The sequence below is a fragment of the Quercus suber genome, unplaced genomic scaffold, assembly GCF_002906115.3.
Source record: "Quercus suber isolate HL8 unplaced genomic scaffold, Cork oak 2.0 scaffold_276, whole genome shotgun sequence".
Lineage (NCBI taxonomy): Eukaryota > Viridiplantae > Streptophyta > Magnoliopsida > Fagales > Fagaceae > Quercus > Quercus suber.
Window position 1 is genome coordinate 246,618 of NW_027069732.1, and position 22,823 is coordinate 269,440.

General features: G+C 34.8%; 2 protein-coding genes across 6 annotated transcripts; both read left to right on the forward strand.

Moving 5' to 3' along the window:
• Positions 1 to 817: 817 nt before the first annotated feature.
• On the forward strand, positions 818 to 5,679 carry LOC111988170 (uncharacterized). 3 transcript variants are annotated; one of them, XM_065781720.1, is made up of 9 exons: positions 818 to 1,327; positions 1,856 to 1,948; positions 3,250 to 3,354; positions 3,460 to 3,651; positions 3,784 to 3,882; positions 3,980 to 4,108; positions 4,571 to 4,750; positions 4,940 to 5,056; positions 5,257 to 5,679. In XM_065781720.1, the coding sequence occupies exons 1-9, from the start codon at positions 995 to 997 to the stop codon at positions 5,434 to 5,436; spliced, it is 1,428 nt and encodes a 475-aa protein (XP_065637792.1). In that variant the 5' UTR covers positions 818 to 994; the 3' UTR covers positions 5,437 to 5,679. The 3 variants fall into 3 exon arrangements, with proteins under 3 accessions (XP_065637792.1, XP_023875710.1, XP_023875711.1); XM_024019942.2 differs by having other exon boundaries at positions 3,463 to 3,651; XM_024019943.2 differs by having other exon boundaries at positions 3,499 to 3,651.
• A 25-nt stretch (positions 5,680 to 5,704) lies between these two features.
• Positions 5,705 to 10,997, forward strand: LOC111988169 (phospholipase D alpha 1). Of its 3 annotated transcripts, XM_065781717.1 has the most exons (5): positions 5,705 to 5,792; positions 6,838 to 6,949; positions 7,347 to 7,389; positions 7,775 to 9,668; positions 10,271 to 10,997. In XM_065781717.1, exons 2-5 carry the CDS (start codon positions 6,876 to 6,878, stop codon positions 10,702 to 10,704), a joined length of 2,445 nt encoding a protein of 814 aa, XP_065637789.1. In that variant the 5' UTR covers positions 5,705 to 5,792; positions 6,838 to 6,875; the 3' UTR covers positions 10,705 to 10,997. The 3 variants fall into 3 exon arrangements, with proteins under 3 accessions (XP_065637789.1, XP_065637790.1, XP_065637791.1); XM_065781718.1 differs by having other exon boundaries at positions 5,780 to 6,949; XM_065781719.1 differs by lacking the exon at positions 7,347 to 7,389 and having other exon boundaries at positions 5,780 to 6,949; positions 10,271 to 10,996.
• Positions 10,998 to 22,823: the final 11,826 nt, after the last annotated feature.

The window sequence follows — 22,823 nt, forward strand, 5'->3', positions numbered from 1 at the left end:
GTAATCTCTATCCACCAAAAATAAAAAATAAAAATAAAAATTTGCATATTACTTTCAAATGAAAAAGATCATCAAAAAGTTTTTGTTTTTAAAAATTCATTTCTTTAACAAATGGGTTGGGTATGGGTTGACCTGATTTAACCCAATATTTTCAATGGGTTGAGTGTAGGTTGACCCATTTTTTCTATGGGCTAGGTTAATGGGTTCAAGTCCAATTTTTCTAGGTCAAGACTTAATAGTGCTAATTGAATGAAATGATTACATTAGAAGCAACTGGAAGCTAAAAGATTGGAAAAAAAATTAAAAATTAAAAACATGTCAAAGTTAAAGGGTGTAAATTTTAAAGGTAAAATTTACACACAATTCCTAAATACATTAAGTTCCCTAATTTTATTTTAATACGCGGTTGCATTGACTAATAAAATACAAACAATGTTATTTTTTACAAGACAACTAAATTCAATACAGCTATTTGTTATCTAAAAGAAAATTTTCAATGTAGCTATATGTTTGAATTGAATTTAACATATTGCATCTACCTAAGTTTTATCCTATTTAATTTTTTTTTTTTTTTTGGGGGGGGGGGGGGGTTTGGTTGCAAATGACATGGAATGCTAGAATTGGGCCCAAAAAAATTCAAAGCCATTGGCCCAAAAAAGCCATTAAAGGAAAATAGTGAGTTAGAATTGGGCAGAAAAAGAATTCCAAAAGTTGGCCCAAATTGAAAAAAACCAATTGAAGGGAAATAGTGGGCCAACCTACCATTCAACAACCATTTTTATTTCAACTACCATTCTTCCCGCGCTCTCGAACGTGAGGTGAGGGAGAGAGTCCCCGAATGAGTAACTCAGTTCATTTCCCGAGTCATCATGAAACCCAAAACCAATACACCCTTCTTTTCTTCCCAACTTCAATGGAATATTATCACGCACCCACCAGCTCAACTCGCCCGATTCACCTCCCTTGACTCGCTCCCAACTCACCTCCCACCACCATGCTCAAAGGCAAGCTCAAGCTTCCGCTTCCTGTTCCCGACAAAGCCCGCCGAGCCTTCCCGGACCGCCTTGGCAGCTTGGTCGCTGGATTCGACGGAAAAGAAGAAGAGTACGGTGGAGGCTCCGATTTGGTAGTATTTGAACCCGGTGAAGAGCTCGAGACCTTTCAGCCTAATGGCTTCGTGTCCGATAAAGAGAGCGATGGCGTTGAAAATTTTGTTGAGGAATCGGATATTAAAGTCCGACCCAGATCCGAAAAAGAAGGGGCGGGTCCGGTTTCGACAGTGCAAGTCATTGCGGTGGACGAGAAAAGATCCGATCTTGAATATGAGGTTTGGAATTTGAGCCTTACTGGGCTTTTTTTTTGAATTTTTTTATACAATAATCCTAAACTTTGTATGTTCTGATTGTAGTTTGAGTTTTTGTATGAGTGTGTGTGTGTGTGTGTGTGTGTGTGTGTGTGTTTTTTTAAATGTAACTGCAAATGGTTAAGGATTGCTGGGTTTTTTGTGAAGTTTCTTAATTTGGGTAGTCAGTTAATTTTGTACATTTGGTCTTACAGTCAGTTTGGTTACTAGGATAATGCTGGATAAGGAATGAAAATGAAATGGAGAGTGTGTAATTATGTTTTCATGAAGTCATGGATTTACTAAGACGGAAAAGTCAAAAGATTGAAAGACCAATCATGTATACGAGATTTTCAATTTGATAACCTTGTTAAAAATTTTCAAATTTGTTTTCATCTAAAAGCAGTCAAATAGAGTACTAGGGTTTATTGTTTCTTCCTTTTGCTTTCTGTAAAATGCAACTGTGATATATACATTTTTTCTCTGTTTTTTATTTTTTTATTTTTTCATTAGCTTTCTCGGCCTGAGATAAATTTGGAGAAGTTACAAAGAATTGCTAGTGCTGGGCTTCCAGATGGAGGAGGTTTGCGCGCAACGACTTGGAAGGTAAGGGTTCTATTCTTTGGATAGCCTTGTTTACATTTTCAATAAGATTTGATCTTTTAAGGTGAATTGACAAATACAATGAGGTAGAGTGGAGACGATACTTGAATCCAAGACCACTGTTCTGATACCATGATAAAATACCACTTCATTCCCAAAAGTTTTAGTTATCAGGAAAGGCTTAATATCATCATTTAGCTATTATTCTAACATTCACAGACATCAAATTGACTTATGGACATGGTAATTTTGGTTCCCGAAGTTCTGTTTATCATAAGTTTAGTGTAGAAAGAAATTAACTCTACCTAGAAATTTAGACAATTATAGAGAGCATTTGAGGGGAACCCAACTAATATTTAGCCCTAGATTTTGAATTTAATGAACACAGTTATAGAATGGGGTAATGGCATTATTATTTCTATTAACAAACAAAGCAAATTTACTTATAGCAAATAGAAGCACCAAAAATTGGAACTGTTATTTCTGATTTCTCTTTTTTATATATTTTTTTCTTTGGTAAGTCATATAAATGCACTCAGTGAGTGTTGAATCCACAACTTCACCCTCTACTTAGACTTGTAAGAGGAGGAAGTGCCATTTGAGCCAAGGCTCATTGGTACCGCTATTTCTGATTTCTCATCATCACAATCACGTAACTGTCATAATTCATAAATGTCATTATGGTCTGATAGATTTTGAGGATATCATCTTGAGATAATTCAATTACTGACTGAAGATTGTACTATAACTGCAGTGATAGACTGATAGGATAATTAGGGTAGTTTTGCTCTTGAAACTTCATATCTCATTCAGGTCATTTTCATCCTGAAAATTCATTTACCTTTGGGATCAGTGGACACCTTTGAAATTGATGGGTGGGATGGATGTTTTCATCTCATAAAAAATGGACTAAGGACCTCCCATGTGAATTTAAGGTCTGTGTGTGTGTGTGTTCATCAAAGTGTATGTCTATGGGTAGTATATTCAGAAACGGCTACTGCATAATGCTTTGATACAACACTCAGATAATCAACAGAGTTATCCCTTGGCTTAACTGGATCTTTAACTAGAAGCAAGCATTAACACAGTTGAAGGTATTCATAAAAAAATAGAAAAAACACAGTTGAATGTAACAAATTATATATGAATGTTTCCTAATCTGAGGATTGGAAGTTTAAATTCTAGTCTACATGTTAAGACGACACTTGATCACTAAGATGTTTAATGGACCAAATTAATAAAGTTATATTGTTTGATGCTTGTGATTATTTGAGTATTGATTGCCCTCGTATGTTTTCAACCAGCTGCTTTTAGGTTATTTACCTCCTTCTCGTGACCTATGGGAAAAGGAACTGACTGAGAATCGACAAAAGTATGCAAAGCTAAAAGAGGAGCTTCTCCTTAGTCCTGTAAGATGCTTCTTACCATGCACTTGTTTACATTGCTAACAAACTTGTTTAGATGCAGATGAATATCTTACACAGATTTATATCAAGTTCATTATTTCTTGTTAGCAGTTACCATGGACTAATGGAAATCTTGAATCTAGACAGTCAGAACTCACAAGGAGAAAAGACGAAGCTTTTAGTTATAAGGAGCAGCATGTTGACGTTGATGTGGATGGGCCACTGAGGCGACATGAAATTTCTCAAGAAGACCATCCTTTGAGCCTCGGTAAAACAAGTGCATGGCATCAATACTTTCAGGTGAATGTCTTCTCCAATTAAAGGTGTCTCTTGAATCCTTATGTTATAATTAAGTTGATTTATTTTTCTTCTCTCTTTTTGGGAGTATATAATTGAGTTGATGTTTGTCAGTAAAACTCCATTTGTTTCTAGTATACAGAGATGGTAGAACAGATTGATCGTGATCTGCAACGCACACACCCAGATAAGAAATTCTTCTCAGGGGAAACATCATTCAGTAGGAAAAACAGAGTACTTCATTGCCTTAACCCAATTTTTTATTTTCTTTTTACTTGTTTGTGAGATTTTCTCAAGCTGACTGGATGATATGCTGAATTTTCATCTGCAGCAAGCAATGAAAAATATTCTTCTCCTGTTTGCAAAATTGAATCCTGCAATCCGTTATGTGCAAGGCATGAATGAGGTCCTGGCACCAATATACTATGTGTTCAGTACTGACACCGATGAGAAAAATGCTGTAAGACTTCGTTAGATTTCTTATCTGATTATCTATTTGCTAATTTGTTTGAATCTAGTTGTCTTTGGTTCGAGAGTGTTTGGGGACCAAAGGTCACAGTTCTGTGAACTGCCAGTCTTGCAGATTCTGAAAAACCAAATTGACTGGCAGAATGATTTTTGACACTCACAGTTAACTCTATATGCATTTATGGCTGATATGTGTGTATTTTTCCTGTAACCTTCAATAAATCTTATTATTCTTCTTATCTAAAAAAAAAAAAAAAAAAAACTGATGATTCAGAGATGGCTTTTCCCTTGTTTTTAGATTGAACCTGAACAACAATTTCTATGATAAGTTGGTTTTTTTTTTTTTTTTTGAGGCTTTGTTTTTGTCTACATTTTCTTGTTCCTTTTCATGTTTTCGAATTTAAGATATAAGGCTAATCATGAATAGAGACATTATCCTTGTTCTTCTATGTAGGCAAATGCAGAAGCAGATAGTTTTTCTTGTTTTGTTAGACTCTTGAGTGACTCAGTGGATCACTTTTGCCAACAATTGGATAATAGTTCAGTGGGCATCCTTTCCACCCTTACCCGCTTATCAGATTTATTAAAAGCCAATAATGAGGAATTGTGGCGGCATCTTGAGATCACAAACAAGGTAAATTAAATCAAAATCTGCTTAGGATTTAAATTCTAATATGTCTTAAGCTTATATTAATTAAATGCGTCTTATGTTGTTTTGACCTCTTCTGCGAACCATCTCAGTCAATTAGAATCCATTTCTTAAAGGTGATCACTCATGTTACACTAAAATGTGCAAGCTTATATTATGTATTCTTTTGAGCAGGTGAGGCCACAATTCTATGCATTCAGGTGGATTACATTGCTACTTACACAAGAATTTGATTTTCAACCAATCTTGAGAATTTGGGATTGTCTTCTGGGTAATCCTTTTGGTGTTCAGGTCCCTCTCTCTCTCTCTCTCTCTCTCTCTCTCTCTGTTCTTGTTTACTTAGCTAATTGTAACTGACATTAATTCTTCTACCCCAATCTTCTCCCAGATAAATCTAGTTTTGTTTGGCCATTTACTCTTCATTTTTAATATGATGCTTCACCAATCTCTCTGAATACTCATTTAATGGAAGCAAAATTTATGGATCACAGGATATGCTTCTACGAGTTTGTTGTGCAATGCTGCTCTGTGTTAAGAGCAGGCTACTGAGTGGTGATTTTGTGGCTAACTTAAAGCTTCTACAGCACTACCCTGATATCAACATAGAACATCTTCTCCGGGTAGCTCAGGATCTCAGTCCGGACACATCTTCCTATCGCTTGTCCCCTTAATTGCATGCCTCTGTGTACAAATGTCTCTGTTTACATGTTTTGTAATGATGAATCGGACTTGCACTATTGCTTGAGTTACTCTAACCCAAAATATTTTTTCATGATACATTTAAAGTACAGCTTTACTTTGCAGATCAAGTCAAAGTCACATCAACATGTGACTCCTAAGATCTTTGTATATATATATTTTTTCCTAAATGATGGGGCACAAGCTCGAGTGCATTGGCTTGCTGTTATCAAGCAGTGGTAGCTTTGACTAAATGAGTGGATTAGGTTTGGGAGTGACATCAATTGGAGTTTCTCTTCTTTCTTTCAAGTGATCTTTTTTAAGAATTGATGTGTAACATCATGCTCAGGTTCCTTTTTCCACCCCTTACCTTGATTTTCTGATTATAAGAAGTTCATTTGAGGTGAACGGGAAAAGAAAATAATATTATACTAACTTATGCATAAAATTTACTTTGGACCCTTGATTTTACCTCTTGTTCCTAAGGAAAAGTAGAAAAAAATTTCCCCCTTGGGTTGAAGTATCTGTTGAAGGGAGAAACTCCACAAAACCAAGTTTCTTTAAATTAGAATCATTACCTTATCAAAAAGAACTTTGCTAGGGAAAAGGTCGAGGAAAAAACTTGCCACATTTGCATTATACCCCAAAAATAATAGCTAAGTTATAATTAAGACTTTTCATAATCATTTATATAATCCAGTTCAAACAAATACACACGCAATATGGGACTTTACACACATCCATGCAATATGCATTCATTCAATTCAAACATTCCTGGGTATCACAAGAATCAAGAGCAATATCCCCTTGACCAAGACAATATTATTTGTTCTTCCTTCAAAACTAGAAGACATTTTTTTTTTCGACAATAAATTGAACAAGTTAATGGTACAGCCAGGTCTGCTGGATTACTATTAATTTATTATTTCTCTCCTTGTGCTGCACCTGCACCTAAAGTTTTTTTAAAGCAAAAGACCATCTTTCCCGCCACCAAATGGTCCTTATGTGGGTTGGAAGGCTTGGAGGACTCGTTTTCTAATATTTCTAGGAAGCAACTTCTTCTACTACCTTATATTGCGCCATGACATCAGAGCTAAAACAAAACCAAGTTGAAGTTGCTTTAAACAAATTAATTTAGCCTTCTTTCCAGCAAGTTTACCTGATCCACCACTGCTTCTAAATAATTTTTATTTTACTCAAAAGTCCTTTTAAGGGAACTCTCCGATTCACATTGCTTCTTCTTCAAGAACCTTCTAACGTAAGCCAACTAATTTCTTCTCTTCAAGTCAATGCTATATATGCTCGGGTCATATGTTTCATCACCTTCTTTGTATTTTGATTTGTGGTCCTTTTGAGTTGTTTTCAAAACTTTAAAGCCAAGGAGGTCTGTGCAGTGTGGAAATAAGCAGAGAGATGACAAAAATAATGTTGCATGGGACGCTTCACGCGACAATTTATGAGGTTGATAAGCTTTCTGGCAAAGGTTGCTGCATGTTCTTCTGCAGGGTATGTTTACATGTTCCGAAAATTGTATCCACCATCTTATTTCCTAATTGTATAGAATTCCTTTTCCCTTGTTTTTCCATCTGATGTATGTTTAGATAAGAAGGAAAAAAAATTTGATCTGAAAAGAAAGAAAAAGTAGACGTATATAACTAATTCTTCTGAGGAGAAAAAAAAACTATGCTTTCTGCCTGTTCATATCAATGATTTTTAAAATCCATTAGTGGCTATATACCTGTATTATGCTTTCTCAATGGCACACATGTACCTGGTCCATAATCTTGTCTTATTTTACTATGCTATTTTTCTCATTCCTACTTTACATGCAATAGTGTGCTGAAGTCAGTAAGCCATATGATATTCCCATGTTACATAATTTATTCATTTCTCTATGGTCCAGGAAACCATCAATATACATGAACTTTCAAACACTAAACCAATTGGTTAGTCTATTTCATATTTGACTTCTCTCTCTAACATGTTAAGCGTAAAGTTGGAAATATTTTTAATTAGTACTTTTTGCTGACACTAGTCATAGTATCTCTTTGGAATTGAACCAAACTTTATGATAGTGGAGAATGCTATTCTAATTGTTCTCCATATCGTTTTCTTTGGTTTCGTTCTTTCACTCTGATCTGTTTGACAATCAAGAATTGTAGGGAAAGAAAAGCATATGTGGAATTTAGAACTGCAAACCCCTCAACCATAAGAAAATTTCAAACTTACATTCCCTCTTCCATGGCAAAATAAAAAGTTTGAAATTTTTACGTCTTGAATCAATTACAGATACATTTTGCTAAATTTAAATGTCAATGATTTTCCCCGCAGCCAATGGAAAGCATAGAAACTCTTGGGCCTGGAAATGGTTCCAAACTCTATGCAACACTTGATATAGAGAATGCTAGAGTTGCCCGCACTAGACTCGTAGAAAATAGACGCTCTAATCCCCAATGGTCCGAGTCTTTCCACATTTACTGTGCTCATAAGGCTTCTAATATTGTTTTTTCTATCAAAGAAGGTAATCATGTTGGGGCAAGAGTAATTGGTAGAGCTTATATGCCCGTTGAGGAAATAGTAAATGGAGCAGAAGTAGACAGATGGCTTAAGATCTTGAAAAAGAACCATAAACCTCTCCGCGGAGTTCCTAAAATCCATGTGAAATTGCAATTTTTCAATGTCACTCAAGAATGTAATTGGTCTCGAGGAATTAGAAGTCCTAAATTTCCAGGAGTCCCTTACACATTCTTTGCACAGAGACATGGTTGCTCAGTTACTCTTTACCAAGATGCTCATATCCCAGACAATTTTATCCCGAAAATGCCTCTCGCTGGGGGCAAATATTATCAGCCCCAACGATGCTGGGAAGATGTTTTTGATGCCATTTCTAAAGCAAAGCATTTGATATATATTACTGGATGGTCTGTATATACTAAGATCACCTTGGTAAGGGACTTGAGGAGACAAAAGCCTGGAGGAGAGCTGACCCTCGGAGAGCTTCTTATAACGAAGGCTAGTGAAGGGGTCAAAGTCCTGATGCTTGTTTGGAATGACAGAACTTCTGTAAAATTACTAAAGAAGGATGGAGTAATGCTTACTCATGATGAAGATACAGGAAGTTATTTCCATAACACTGGAGTCCATTGTGTTTTATGCCCACGTAATCCTGACAATGGCGAAAGCATTGTTCAAGACTTAGAGGTTTCCATCATGTTCACTCATCACCAGAAGATTGTGGTGGTGGACAGTGAGATGCCCAATAGAAAATCTGAAAAGAGGAGGATTGTGAGCTTCATTGGTGGTATTGATCTTTGTGATGGGAGATATGATACTCCCTTTCATTCCATTTTCAGGACTCTCAAAACAGCTCATCATGATGATTTTCATCAGCCTAACTTTGCTGGTGCCTCAATTGAGAAAGGTGGACCTAGGGAGCCTTGGCATGACATTCACTGCCGGTTAGAAGGACCTATTGCCTGGGATGTTTTATTCAATTTTGAGCAGAGATGGAGGAAGCAAGGCAAGAAGGAATTGCTACTTCAATTAAGCGAACTAGATGGCATTTTCATAACCCCATCTCCGGTTATGTACCCTGAAGACCATGAAACATGGAATGTACAATTGTTCCGATCAATTGATGGAGGAGCTGCCTTTGGCTTCCCCAATGCTCCTGAGGATGCAGCCAGGGCAGGTCTTCTCACTTGGAAGGATAATGTAATTGACAGAAGCATTCAGGATGCTTACATTAATGCCATTAGACGAGCAAAGAATTTCATATATATTGAAAATCAGTATTTTCTTGGAAGCTCTTTCTGCTGGAAATCACATGGCCTTAGAGTTGAGGAGGTTGGTGCTGTAAATCTTATTCCAAAAGAACTGTCACTGAAGATTGTTAGTAAGATTGAGGCAGGAGAAAGATTTACCGTCTATGTTGTCATTCCACTGTGGCCAGAGGGTATCCCCGAAAGTGCATCTGTGCAAGCAATATTGAATTTGCAAAATAGGACAATGGAGATGATGTACAAAGACATAGTGCAGGCCCTCCAAAATAAGGGGCTTGAGGCAAACCCAAAGGACTATTTGACATTCTTTTGCCTTGGCAATCGAGAGACCAGGAAAAGTGGAGAATATGAACCTTCAGAGAAACCCGAACATGATACAGATTATAGCAGAGCTCAGGAAGCCAGGCGGTTCATGATCTACGTTCATGCTAAGATGATGATAGGTAAATTGGTTTGTCAAATTTTCTTGATAAGTTTAAGTACCTACTTTTGTGTTTTCTGTTTGAAAATCTTGAATTCTCTAACCTAAGGCATTTGATTTCATATTGAAGTATGTCAGTGAAAATTTCAATGCATATTAATATGCATTCTTGTTGTTAGTGTTGTGCTATTAAATGACACATTTTACAGCAATCATCATTATACTGATTCAAGATACTCCCCTCCTCCCCCCACCCCCAAAAAAAAATGTCATTCTTATTTGATGGATAGAATTTTGAATAACATTATTCCTTAATAAAATATGATTTGTAGCATTATAGTATCTTTATCCAGAATAAAGAGAATGAGAGTATATCCCAAGACCATATAAATGTCAACTGAAAAACAGTGTGAGAGGGCATCCCAAAACCATATAAATTTCAACTGAAAACTTTGTCAAGACATCCACATACTGATTGTACATCATAAACTAGAATTTGTTCTTATGAAAATTGAACGTGCTTCTGTTTAGTGTGAGCTCATGCAGTCTTTAAGGCATTAAGTTGATTAAATATGAGAATATGACAGACAATAACTAAGATTGGACAATGACTGCATTTTGTAGTTGACGATGAATACATTATCATTGGATCTGCCAACATCAATCAGAGGTCAATGGATGGTGCCCGGGATACAGAGATTGCCATGGGAGCCTATCAACCATTCCACCTCTCCGCTAGGCAGCCAGCCAGGGGACAAATCCACGGCTTCCGAATGGCATTGTGGTACGAGCACTTAGGCATGCTAGATAGCTCCTTTCTCCATCCAGAAAGTGTGGAATGTGTCCAAAGAGTGAACCAAATTGCCAGAAAGTATTGGGACCTCTACTCTAGTGAGACACTGGACCATGACTTGCCAGGCCATTTGCTCAGTTATCCCATTCATATTACTGAAAATGGAGAGGTCGAAGAGCTATCTGGAATAGAATTCTTCCCAGACACAAAGGCTAAAGTTCTTGGATCCAAGTCTGAATTACTGCCTCCAATTCTCACCACTTAATTGCCTTGCACTGATTTTAAAACTGAGCTTCTTCTTCTTCTTCTTCTTTTTTATCTTATTTCCTAGTACTATGAGTGATTCTGATTGCTATATGTGTTGTGGATATGTAAATAACATTTTTACTATAGTCTAGTCCATGCAACTTTCCAAAGAAGTGATCATGTAGTTCTTGTAGTGGTTAATTACATAGATAGAAAATGATGGATAAATTAGAATTATGAAGTCAAAGTCAAGTTGAGTCTAAAGGTTTCAAAGAATTTAAGCAAAACAACTATAAGTTAGTGGCCTAATCGAAAACCAGAGATGAAAAACAAGATATTATGAATTTTAATAGGCATAATTTTGAATACAAATTTTCTATCACACTTTATGTTTCACCAATCATCATATGTCATGTGTTTGATTTATTTATTTATTTATTTTTAAATTTTGATTATTTTATAAGGAAAGTCAAAAGCATACATAAAAAGTTGCGACTAGTAGAGCAAAAAATGAAACACAAAAAGTGCGACAAAGGATTTCTATCGGCCATAATTGTAGTTAAGATGTGAGTTCCAATTAGCTCAATTAGTAAAGTTTCTGATAGGTGAATAAGAGATTATGGGTTCAATCCTCGCTTGAACTAAAAACCGATTAGTGTCTTAGGGTCTATTTAGATAGAACTTATTTTGCTGAAATTGAAAACTGAAAACTGAAAACGCTGTAGCAAAATAATTTTTAAATGGGTGAATAGTGCCGTGAGACTCATTTTTAATGAAAACATTGCTGAAAATTGAAGTTTGTGAGTCCTGTGAATAGTACACGGGATCCACTGATATGCTGAAAAGTCAAAAAATTTCGGCTACTATTCATTCACAGTGCATAAACAGTAGCCGTTTCAGCTAAATTTTGTCTCTGAAACGCGTGAAAAAAAAAAAAAAAAAAAAAAAAAAAAAAAAAAGGAGCAAAACGCAACGTAAAACGCAAACGCCATATAAGTCCTATCCAAACATATACTTAGTCTAATAACAAAAAGCGTAATTATCAGGTACGGATGTTGGAATTCTCTATAAAAAAAATTTAAAAAGAAAAGAAAAAGATATATATATATATATATATATATATATATATTGTAGTTAAGGTGGCCCTCATCAGCTGCTTGTGAACGTGAAACCCAAATTATGGCTCTAGAGCATTTATGAGTGGAGGACGCCAACGTCTTTGTCTTAATTGATTATTGTAAAGATTATAAGTCCTTGGTAGTTGGCAGTAGCTTGCATTTTGTGAAAATCATATTGTAACTTGCATTCCTAATCCTTGACCGCCAAACTTGGTTTTGGAAATTTGACTTCAAGAATAATCATCGGCCTTATCCATAGAGGATGAGATTCATTACTTGATTCTTAGTCAATTAGAGTCTTCTCTAAAACTCTCTCTCCCTCTCTCATTTTATTTTGTTTGGCCAGTTAGGATGACTTGTTTTTATTGGTTTATTATGTTAAAAGATATAGTTGTAATTTGAATAAAAAAAAAATTGTAGGATTTTAGAAAATAACAAAGTTTGCCTACTAACTTAGTTATAGCCGAGGACTATAACCAATAATAGGAAGATCACATAAACACGTGTCATCTTTTTATTGTTGATTATAAGTTTAGGCTACAACTAAGTTTATAGTTAATCCTTGTCCTTTAAAAAGTTGTATAATAGTTAGTATTAAAAATTAACAAACCTAGTATTATGCGTGTACTACATAATTAAGAATCATAGGTAAACTAAAAGTAAAATATTTTCATGAGATAATTAAAATTAATTAATAAAATAGATTATTAAAAAAAATTAATGCACATTGTAAAAAAGTTTACTAAAAAAAAAAATTAATAGATTATTAAAAATTTTACATTAAAAATCAAAATTGGTATTAAATTTCTTTGAATTTTTTATAATTAAGTTTTAATTGAAATATATATATATATATTTTTAAATTTGATAATAGAGTTTCACTTAAAGTAAAATATATCATTGTATTTATAATGAGTCACATGAAAAACTTATGTAATACAACTTGTAATATTAACATTGTCTCATGTGGTGCAAGCACGACATAAACAACTTAGTTTTTAACAATAATAAATTATTGGAATAATATAAATATATAATGAATTTTTTTTTTTTCAATTTCTAGAAACTCTTGGTAATATAACTCTAATCGAAGTAATATTTTTCAAAATTTTCAAAATTTTGGCAATAGATGTTTATTTTAATGTGTTTATAATGTGCCACATCACATTAGGAGAAATATTGAAAAATATAATAAAAAGCTAGAGCACATCTAATTGTCGCAATCACAAGGTGGGTAACAACTTTTATTATATGGTATATGATATAGTATGACTTAAACATGATTTTATATAATATTAATTTTATTGTGAATGTTTGGTGACAATAATTAAATAATGGGGAAATTTCACTTTACTCCCCTGTAGTTTGACCCGTTTTAATAGTGCCCACCCGTGGTTTAAAAGTTATCATTTAACCCACCTAAGGTGGCCTCCGTTAGACCCTCATTACCCACCTCTGCCCTTTCCATTAAAAAATTCCCGTACTATATAAGCCAAAATTAGAACCCAAATAGAACCCTAAAATGAAGATCGAGCTCTCTCCCTCTCTCTACCTTAGAATCCCTAAAAATCCCTACACCCATAATCCCTTTCTCTCTTCACTTAGATTGCCAAAGTGAAATTTGAACACTTGCAAACAACCTCATATATAAAGCAACCTGATCCTTTTATGTTTTATTGAACTCATGCACCAATTGATTTCCGTGTAATCGCAATTCAAACCCATAAAGTTGGTTTCCTTCGACTTTCAAAAATAAAAATTTCATAATATTTAACACCAATTGCGGAATTAAAAGAATAAAGAAGAAATTATATTAATATGTTTTTTTTTTTTTTTTGCTGAATTATATTAATGGGTAGTCTTTCTAATTGTAGGCAATGGCGTTGAAGCTTTAGGATCAGGTGCTTATGTTGGCGACTTTGATGGATAGTTTGAAGGAGATTGGGCTAAAGTTGATATAGAGGAAAACCCAAGCTTCAATACACCTCCTTGCTTGCAAGTGTCAGATTTCACTTTGGCAATCTAAGTGAAGAGAGAAAGGGATTATGGGTTTGGGGATTTTTAGGGATTCTAAGGTAGAGAGAGGGAGAGAGCTCGTTCTTCCTTTTAGGGTTCTATTTGGGTTCTAATTTTGGCTTATATAGTAAAGGGGATTTTCTAACGAAAAGGGCAGAGGTGGGTAACGGGGGTCTAACGGAGGCCACTTCAGGTGGGTTAAGTGATAACTTTTAAATCACGGGTGGACATTGTTAAAATGGGCCAAACTATAAGTGGGTAAAGTGCAATTTTCCCTTAAATAATTGATTACCATATAAATTCACAATTTTTGTATAGTGTACTAAAATTCAATAATATCATATGTAATCTCAACAAATAATAATAATAATAATTGAGGGAGGAGGGAGCCCAAAGAAGGAAGATCGTCAAATGGACTTAACCTGAAGAGCAGCTGGGCCCAACTATTCATCAGATCAGGCCGAGCACAATCATGATAGTCCAATAAGTGAAATCAAGGAAGGTGACTTATCCAAGGAGCAAACACTCCTCGAGAGACTGGAGACAAACCACCAAGGCCATAAGGTTAAAGGCTGAGAAAGGAAGTTAAGACGTGCAAACAAGAGGAGGAGGAAGTTTCTAGATAAAACACCCATCATCTTCACATTAAATGCACTATACCAACTCATCTTGCTACATTAATGGCAGAATGACCTTTGAATAATACCCCACAACCTATATTCTACTCTACCACCATCAGCAAAGCAGTGATGGGATAAGTATCAAAGAGAGAATCAATGACCATCCAAGTGAAAAGCTTGGATGCAATCCCAACAACTATACATAGGAAGGAAGGTCCTCCTGAAAATTGGGGGGGGGGGGGGGGGAGATCAAGAAATCTAAGGAGGAAGAAATAGAAAAAAGAGAGAAAGAAATTGAGAACTGTGTAACTGAGAAGTGTATAACCAAAGAAATATTACTCCTTGGCCAGCTCGATGAAGAACTTGAATAAGAATATTTATCTTTCTTCCTACTATTCTCTACTTAAACTGTTGTCTTAGCCAAATTTCTTTCTTTAAATTACCAAACAAAGCTACTAAGGTTTGAAGGGCTGGCCTTGATAATCCACCTATACAAATTAATTTTATTGGGCCTCCATCCTAGCCCACTCTTATCTAGATTGGGTTAGATCATTTGTTACGCCCCCTACAATAATAATAAGGGTTAATTACAATAAACCTACCTATAACTTGACCTAAATTCATTTTGCCTACTCGTAGTTTGAAAAGCGTTACTTTGCCCACTTGTGATTTGCTCCATTAAGACTCTATAACCCACCTCCGTTAAAAATAAAGATAAATATGTATTTTTGCTTCCATTTTATGTCTATCTCTTCTCAAAACATAAAAAACAAGACAAAATAAAATCAAAAAGTTAGGGTTTTGTTAAAATTAATAACAAACATTTATCTTTCTCCTTTTCTACTGTGGAGTCCCTCTCTCCTCTTCGTCTGTCTCTCTACTCCCAACCCAATTCCCATTAAACCCAATTTGAGTCAAAAGAAACCATTTTGATTCCAAGCCTTTAATCTCAAGGTTTGGGAGACAGACGAAGGGATAATAATAATAATAATAATAATAATAATAATAATAATAATAATAATAAGTAAATTATTAGATTTGTCTCTCAAACCTTTAATCTAAGGAAAGTTGGAAACCTATTCAAGGTTTGAGAAAAAACCCATTTGAGTTCAAATCTTGAATCCCAAAAACAAATCCAAGGAAAGTAGGAAACCCAATTTACAACCCTCCAAAACCAAGTGGAAACCGAAAGATTTGTGCTTGAAAATGGGTCTTTTATGAGATTCCAATAAATGGTAGTAGGAAGACATGCATGATGAGAGGAAGAGAGAGAGAGAGGGGTTGCAATGAGGCCAAGGCACCGAACGACGAATGGCAGTAGCTTTATTAGAGGAAGACAGAGAGAGAGAGGGTTACAGTCTACACCGCACTCTATCATCAAAATCCTACATCTAGGAGACAATGCACCACCAACACATTTGGGCTAACTTACGTAGCTTGGTGCTTAGCTTTGGTTGCTCTTATTCACAATATGAGACAAGAACATTTATTTAGTTTAGAGGCTTATCATTGAGAGTCCCTGTCACACACACTTGGGTATGATTGAGAGAGAAACAATAATTCTGGGTGGGTTTGTATAGGCGTGGGTGTGTGTATTTTGATTTGAGTTTTGGCATTTTATTTTGATAGATAAAGTGGGTTTGGTGCTTTCTCCTGTATCTTCCTCTATTCTCTTTAAGCTTTGTACTGTTTTTGTTCTCTTGCTTTGAATGAATGAATGAAAGTTCAGTTTCAAGAAAAAAAAAAAAAAACAAAGAAAAAAAGGATAAAGTGGGTTTGTATTTTGATGTGTGTGGTTGTGTTTGTGTCGGTATCTATGCAAAATTCCAAGACTAAATTAGGTTTTGAGCGAAGAAAGAGAGATGGATTTGAGTTTTGTGTTCTTGAAGTTCTTGAGTAAGTTTCTACCATTTTTTCAAATGACATTTTTTTTATCTAATTTTTCTTACTTTTTGTTTGTTTTTTAAGTTTTGAGAGGAGAGAGACATAAAAAGAGAGCAAAAATATATATTTACTCTTATTTTTAACAGAGGTAGATTACGGAGTCCTAACGGAGCGAAGCTTAGGTGAGCAAAGTAACACTTTTCAAATCACAGATAGATAAAGTGAATTTTGGCCAAACTACAAGTAGGTTTACTGTAATTACTCCTAATAATAATATCATTTGTAAGTTTTTTTTCTTCTTCTTTTGGTTGTTGCATTTAGATAGGTTTTATTCACATGTATGAATTTCTGTTACTTTTAATAAATAAGAACTCATTAAGGATTACATTCAAAATAAGGAAATTTACTTAAAAAATAAGGTGGTCCATATTGATGAAAAGAAGAGAGAGTTGTTTGAGGTAGTTTAGTCATATTCAGAGGAGATCAATAATTGAGAAAGAGCAAGTTGATATGAGGTATTATTAATATATATAAATAAAAAATAAAAAATAAAAAGCAAGTTGATATAAGTTAAGTGAATGAAAAATGTAGAGAAGTTAAAAAATAACATAATAGAAGTTATAAAAAGAACATGTCTATTAAGGAAGTAATAAAGAGCATGAGTTTAGATAGAATCAAATGACGAAAACAAATACATGTGATCAACCTAATCTGTTGGGGATCATAATCAATCAAAAAAAATTTGAAACTAAAATTTGGTGGTTGTTGTTGTTGAGGACATGAATTGGAACGATACAAAAAGTTTATGGTTTTAATTAGAACTCTCTTAAATTTTGGGTTTAATTTGAAAACACCCCAAACTCTTAAATAAAAAAATCTATATAATTTATAATAAGAAAATTCATAAAGCGTAGTCACTAGACTGAAAGAAAATGTAGCTACTTAGCACAAAATCAATTTCAAATACTTAAACTTTTATTACATAATATAAGATTTTAAACTTATCCAAAAATATACAGTAACTAGTATTAAATTCCAATGGTCCTTGTTTCTCAACAAAAACCAATGGTCCAATGTTATCAACGGGAAGTTTCTTAGGTCCGAACATTCCGGGGAAAAAAAAATTCCACAAAACCGTAGTCCAAAATTCACAGTCTAAACACTCCAAAAGAAAAAAAACAAACAAAACTGGAAACTCCGTGTTCACATTTTAATTTTTTCTTTTCTTGGTTTGGTAGGTTCGTACACCTTTCAAAATCTAAAAGTCCAATTTGAGCATCATAATTAAACATTTCGCTTCTACAGGCACTTTCATATTCTCAAAACTTGAGAATTGTTTACGCTAAAAAACCAGAGCAGTTACCAGATTTTTAAGCATTCTCTAACATTGGAGGAAATCAACGTCGTCACTTTTTTTGAAGTAGAATCTTTCTATTCTTTTTCTAAAGTAGAGTTGTTTTCACACTGGGAGAATTGGAAACTTGGGAAAAGGTTGGATTCGTTTCATGACTGCCTTTGTAGATGGTCAATTTAATCCCTCGTGGCCTCGCTAAAGTACATAATTATTATTATTATTATTATTTTATCCCAGTACATAATTATTAGCTATAAATAACTATCACATTAAGATTATTTTATTATAGTATACAGACATACACGTTATCTAGAAGAATAATTTTAGAGTCACAATCAATGGAACACATAATTTTATAACTTATTGATTTATGCAATTGTAAATAACTCAATATTCTCTGTTTTGTGCGACCTACCATTTTATATTGCCTACTTATAATTGCACAAGTCAATAAGTTGTAAATTTGGTTTAAGAATAGTTGTGTGACTTGTGTCCATACTCTGGAAGCTTTTTACAATTCACATAGACTGGGTCATTGTGGGTTGAAGCCTTCAGTTTCTTAAGATTCACAAAACATATGTGTTTGGGGGAAAATTCTAAAGTTTAGGGAAGTAACTAAGCCCTAGATGAAACATTTATTGATTGGTATGTAGCCGTGAGAAGCATTACCTTTGATATGGTAAGTGACATCCAAAGGGTCCCGTACTCACTAGGTTTGGGAATGGAGTGGTCTTTGAAGTAGAATGGTGAAGGGCACTTTATATATATATATATATATATAGGTCTATCAAAATACCCATTACAAAAATAAATAAATAAATAGACAAAACTCAAACGGGTATGAAAGGGCATTTCAGCAACTTTTCTTAAGCTCCATGAGTAGCCAGCCTTGCAAATAAGCTTGGAGTGCATGCAAGCCCATGAGAGCTCATATACACGATGCACAAAGTTACATGGTCTCTTTAACCCACTATAAATAAATTAAAAGTATTTTTCTCACTTTTCAAGTTATTTGCAAATCTTGCAAATCTCACTTAATCAACTTTTCTTTTTTTTTTTAATTTTTATAGTTCAAGAGTTATAATGAGAGATCTCTTTTTGCAACTTGTTAAGATGGTGAGTTGATTAGATTGAGTAGTATCATTTTCATATGATCCAATCACTAACATATCTTTTACCACATATCAATCACAATATATATATATATATATATATATATTGAGAATCATCAATCACAATAAGTTACATCAACCATTATTTTAAAATAAAATTGTGAAAATTTATATCCATAAACTTATTTATTTATTTATATATGTTTGGGATCCATTTGATCCAGTTTTAGGTTTAGTGCTAACACAATAACGTGGATAAGGAAGACGTTTTTGATAATAGGTTAAATATATGATGAAAAAATTAAAACATTATTTTCAAAAAAAGTTCAATTAAAAAAAAAGAGTAAAAACCTTAAATCTGAAAGTTTTTTTTTACCAAAACAGTAAACAAATTCTATTCCTACAATAGCGAAACTGCAAGCTCGTTTAATTATTGCTTGCATGGTCATTTGAAGTATTAAAAGAAATAAAAACCGAAAGAGAAGAAAGAAATGATAGAAATGGAATCTTTGTCTGGAATTTTAGAATAACAATTTGTCGAAAGGACCAACTTTTGTCCCTTGTTTGTCAGAATCGTATTTCATTTTTTTTCTCTTTTTAATCAAAAATTTAATAAATAAAAAAATCTTTTTTCCTTATCCAACACTTCTAAGAGAATATTAGGGAAACAAATAATCAAACATCAAGTAAGGTTTAGGTCCAATGTTCCTTTGCATTAGACTTGATACAATGTATACATGTGAAAAAATTTTGAACACGCATTCGCATCGTATTAAATCCAGTGTATAAGTGCACTAAATACAAAACATGTTCCAATGATTATAATGTTTAATCATTTTCCTTGAACTTGCTTGATCAACTTCTCTTCTATGATTAGACACATATTCGCATTGTATTAGGTCTAATGTATAAGTGCACTAACTCCAAAACATGTTTCAATGACTATAATGTTTAATCATTTCGTTGAATTTGCTTTATCAACTTCGTGTGTGTGTGTGTGTGAGCACATGCATGAGTGAGAGAGAGAGCGAGAGAGAGGGAGAGAGGGAGAGAGAGAGAGAGAGAGAGAGATTTCTTTTCATTCTTTTTTTCCCCCTCAAACGTGATGTGTAACCAATAAAAGGAAAAAAATTGTTTAGTTAACGAGTGCTTAAAGGCATTGGTTAAAGATGAATTTTTTTTTTAACTGTTGTTGATTAGTTTGTTTGGGGACTCGTATAGCATTCAATTGAATAAGTATTTGTTTATTTTCTTTCATTAATTTTTTCACACTACAATGATCCATTTTTTATCGTAAAATATCTTCAAGTGAAAACCTTTCCCCAAAAAGAAAATATTTTCAAGATTTTAGTTACATTTTTTAAAATGCTTTATAAAACATTTTTATGCATTTGTTCCTGAAAATGCTCTGAAAAACACATTTTCTTAGCTCCCATACAGTTTAGTAATAAACAAATGGACAAAACTTCGGTACAGTACCTTAGATGCTGTTTTTTAGATTCTCCTCTTAAAATTCAAACATGTGGCTACTTAATTAAAAAATACACTTCCATCCCATAAGAAAAATTCACATGGCAGAATCTTAAAAGAGAAACCTAAAGAACAGCATCTAAGTATTGTACATAAGTCTTACTCTAAACAAATTATAGTCCAGAAAAACCCAAAATAATAACAATTGACCAATCAAAAGATAGAGAATGTGTGAGAGAGAGACGGACTGAAGAAGGCAATGGTGAGACCGGCAATCTTACATTCTAGTGGACAGCAATCTTGTGTTCTAGTGAAGGATGCCAAATTTCTTTTAGAGAGAGAGAGGTGGCGATGACAACAGTGAGAGGTGGTGGTTGGGCTATTAACAGTGTGTGTGTGTGTGTGTGTGTGTGTTGGGGGAGCTTATATTCCGAGGAAGACTTTCCTAGCAACGGAAGAAAAGATTGTGAGGTACTCTCCCGAGCAGAGCTTTACAAAATCCAACCGAAGCCCTATCCAGCGCTAACGGTTTGGACTCCTACTCCTACCTAGACGGAGATCTCGACTCTATTCATGAGTTTGTTCCACCTTCTTAGAATGTGGACTTTCTCCTGGGTATCCCAATTAGAAGAGATGTTTATTCACTTTTAATCGGTCTAGTCCATAGTAATAGGCACAATCAGTACGATTATCTTTTTACGATTCTCTTTCCTTTAACATAACACTATACTTGTTATGTAATATTATCTTTTCGAAGGTGGAGTTAAGGCAGCCACTTGGGGAGTGAGGCTGGAAGCACACGTCAGCCTTTTCTCCCTCTTCTTGAATTGAAGAAAGTCACTCTTTGACTAACATACGATACAATTTCACTTCACGGCACGGCCAAAAAAAGAAAGAGCTTCGCTCGGTGGGCCTTCCTACACTGACGAATGCCTCTGACATCTTACTGAGTTTCCCCCTCATCTTTTTGCAAAAGCCCCTCCGCGAGCCGGGATTCAACGAGATGAGGCCTTTTGGCGAAGCCAAGTCAATTTCGGGCCACCAAACCCCTGGGGATTACAAAATAACGAAAAAGTAAAAGTGACCGAGATGCAAGGGAAAAACTTTTGTTTCACATTTTCGAAAAGACCACCTATTTGTTCGTTTACCAGGTTCGGCATGGTATGTTGAATCACTTGTGAAGTCGACTTCACTTGACCATGTCTGCTTCAACTTCACCCTAGACTCGTGTCGTGTAGTGTATGTAGCAAGACTTACAAGTGGTCGAGTGAATTTAACAATTGGAGAGATGGGAATAAGAATTGTGTATTATATTAAAAAAGAGAAAGATTCGGATGAAAGTGCTCCCAAGGGGGGAGTCGCCACCTAAGAAAATCACTCTCTCATAATTGCGTAGATAATCACAGTGGCTATCTAAAGTCAGAGAGAGGACCTGAAGAAAATCGCCGGCCTTCCTATTTACGGCCAAGTTTACGACGAGTGTACTCCTTGGAATGAAGAGTTGTACGGCTTCGCCTCTTCTCTTTCGAGCAAAAAAGGAGAGGTAAGAGTTCCTTTCTTCTCGCGAGCCCCATATCAATATCTATTTTGATTTGAAACTGATAGAAAGAAAAAGCCCCACCCCTGCAGTGGGAAGAGAACGAAAAGTGTTATTACAAGCTATGAGAGTCCCGGATTGGAGTACTTTGGGATTATATTCCGCGCCAAGGATTTGTGCTTGTGGGCTAGGGTGAATATTGCAGACCAGCGGATCTGGTGGTCGACAATTGTTCGGACTTGGTAAAGGTTGTTGCGACACCTGTAGTAGGACTTCCTAATCGAACTAAGATGGATCGGGCTCTAGGCTCAGAGAAAGTTTGCTTCCTGACTACATGTAATGAAACGGAAGTTTGGGATGAGCTACGATAAGCGAGACTCCTCTATAAGGGAAGAGGGTTCCAAACCAACGAAAGTGGTGGAGGCACCCGAGCTCCAGGTGCAAGTTCACTTAATCTTTAGATTATCACTCCGTTCAATGGGCCTCAAATTATTGGAATAGTGAGGATGGTCAAACCATGTTCCTATGCCCAAAGTGAGAAGGTCGTCCATGTTAAATAGACTTGTTTAGGCCATTAATATTGTTGTAAAGAACGATATAGTTAAACCACGTCTTTTATATCAAAATGTTACCCTTTAAGTGAATATATTGTAAATAACTTCTTCTTTTCTTTTTTTCTTTTTTCAATTTAAGGAATACAAGCAAGTATAAATTCTTTTGCTGAGATTTTTTTTTTTTGGCTGAGAAGCAAGTATAAATTCTATCCAACTAGAAGAAGAGACGTTGTATGAAAAAAAATTTGCAATGTTAGTTGGGCTCTAAAATTTTATGCCCATGTTCTTGTTTCTTTCTTGTATGTTTTCTTTAATCTCAATCACATTTTTCCCAGTTGCTCCTGAATTTATGTGTGAGATGAGCTGGGGTTCTTCTATCACTTAGAAAAAGAGGAATTTTTTTTTTTTTTTGGNGGGGGGGGGGATGGTGGTTGGGCTAATGAGTTTTAGGTGAGGGGTAAAATATAAGGACC

What these genes read in the sequence shown, in the direction of transcription:
- LOC111988170 (XM_065781720.1), top strand. Translation starts at nt 995, where the DNA reads ATGCTCAAAGGCAAGCTCAAGCTTCCGCTTCCTGTTCCCGACAAAGCC. An exon ending in CATGGCATCAATACTTTCAG is followed by an intron (nt 3,652 to 3,783) that starts GTGAATGTCTTC and finishes ATTTGTTTCTAG; the next exon opens with TATACAGAGATGGTAGAACA. An exon ending in ATCTTGAGATCACAAACAAG is followed by an intron (nt 4,751 to 4,939) that starts GTAAATTAAATC and finishes TCTTTTGAGCAG; the next exon opens with GTGAGGCCACAATTCTATGC.
- LOC111988169 (XM_065781717.1), top strand. Translation starts at nt 6,876, where the DNA reads ATGGGACGCTTCACGCGACAATTTATGAGGTTGATAAGCTTTCTGGCA. An exon ending in GCTGCATGTTCTTCTGCAGG is followed by an intron (nt 6,950 to 7,346) that starts GTATGTTTACAT and finishes TCTATGGTCCAG; the next exon opens with GAAACCATCAATATACATGA. An exon ending in TCATGCTAAGATGATGATAG is followed by an intron (nt 9,669 to 10,270) that starts GTAAATTGGTTT and finishes TGCATTTTGTAG; the next exon opens with TTGACGATGAATACATTATC.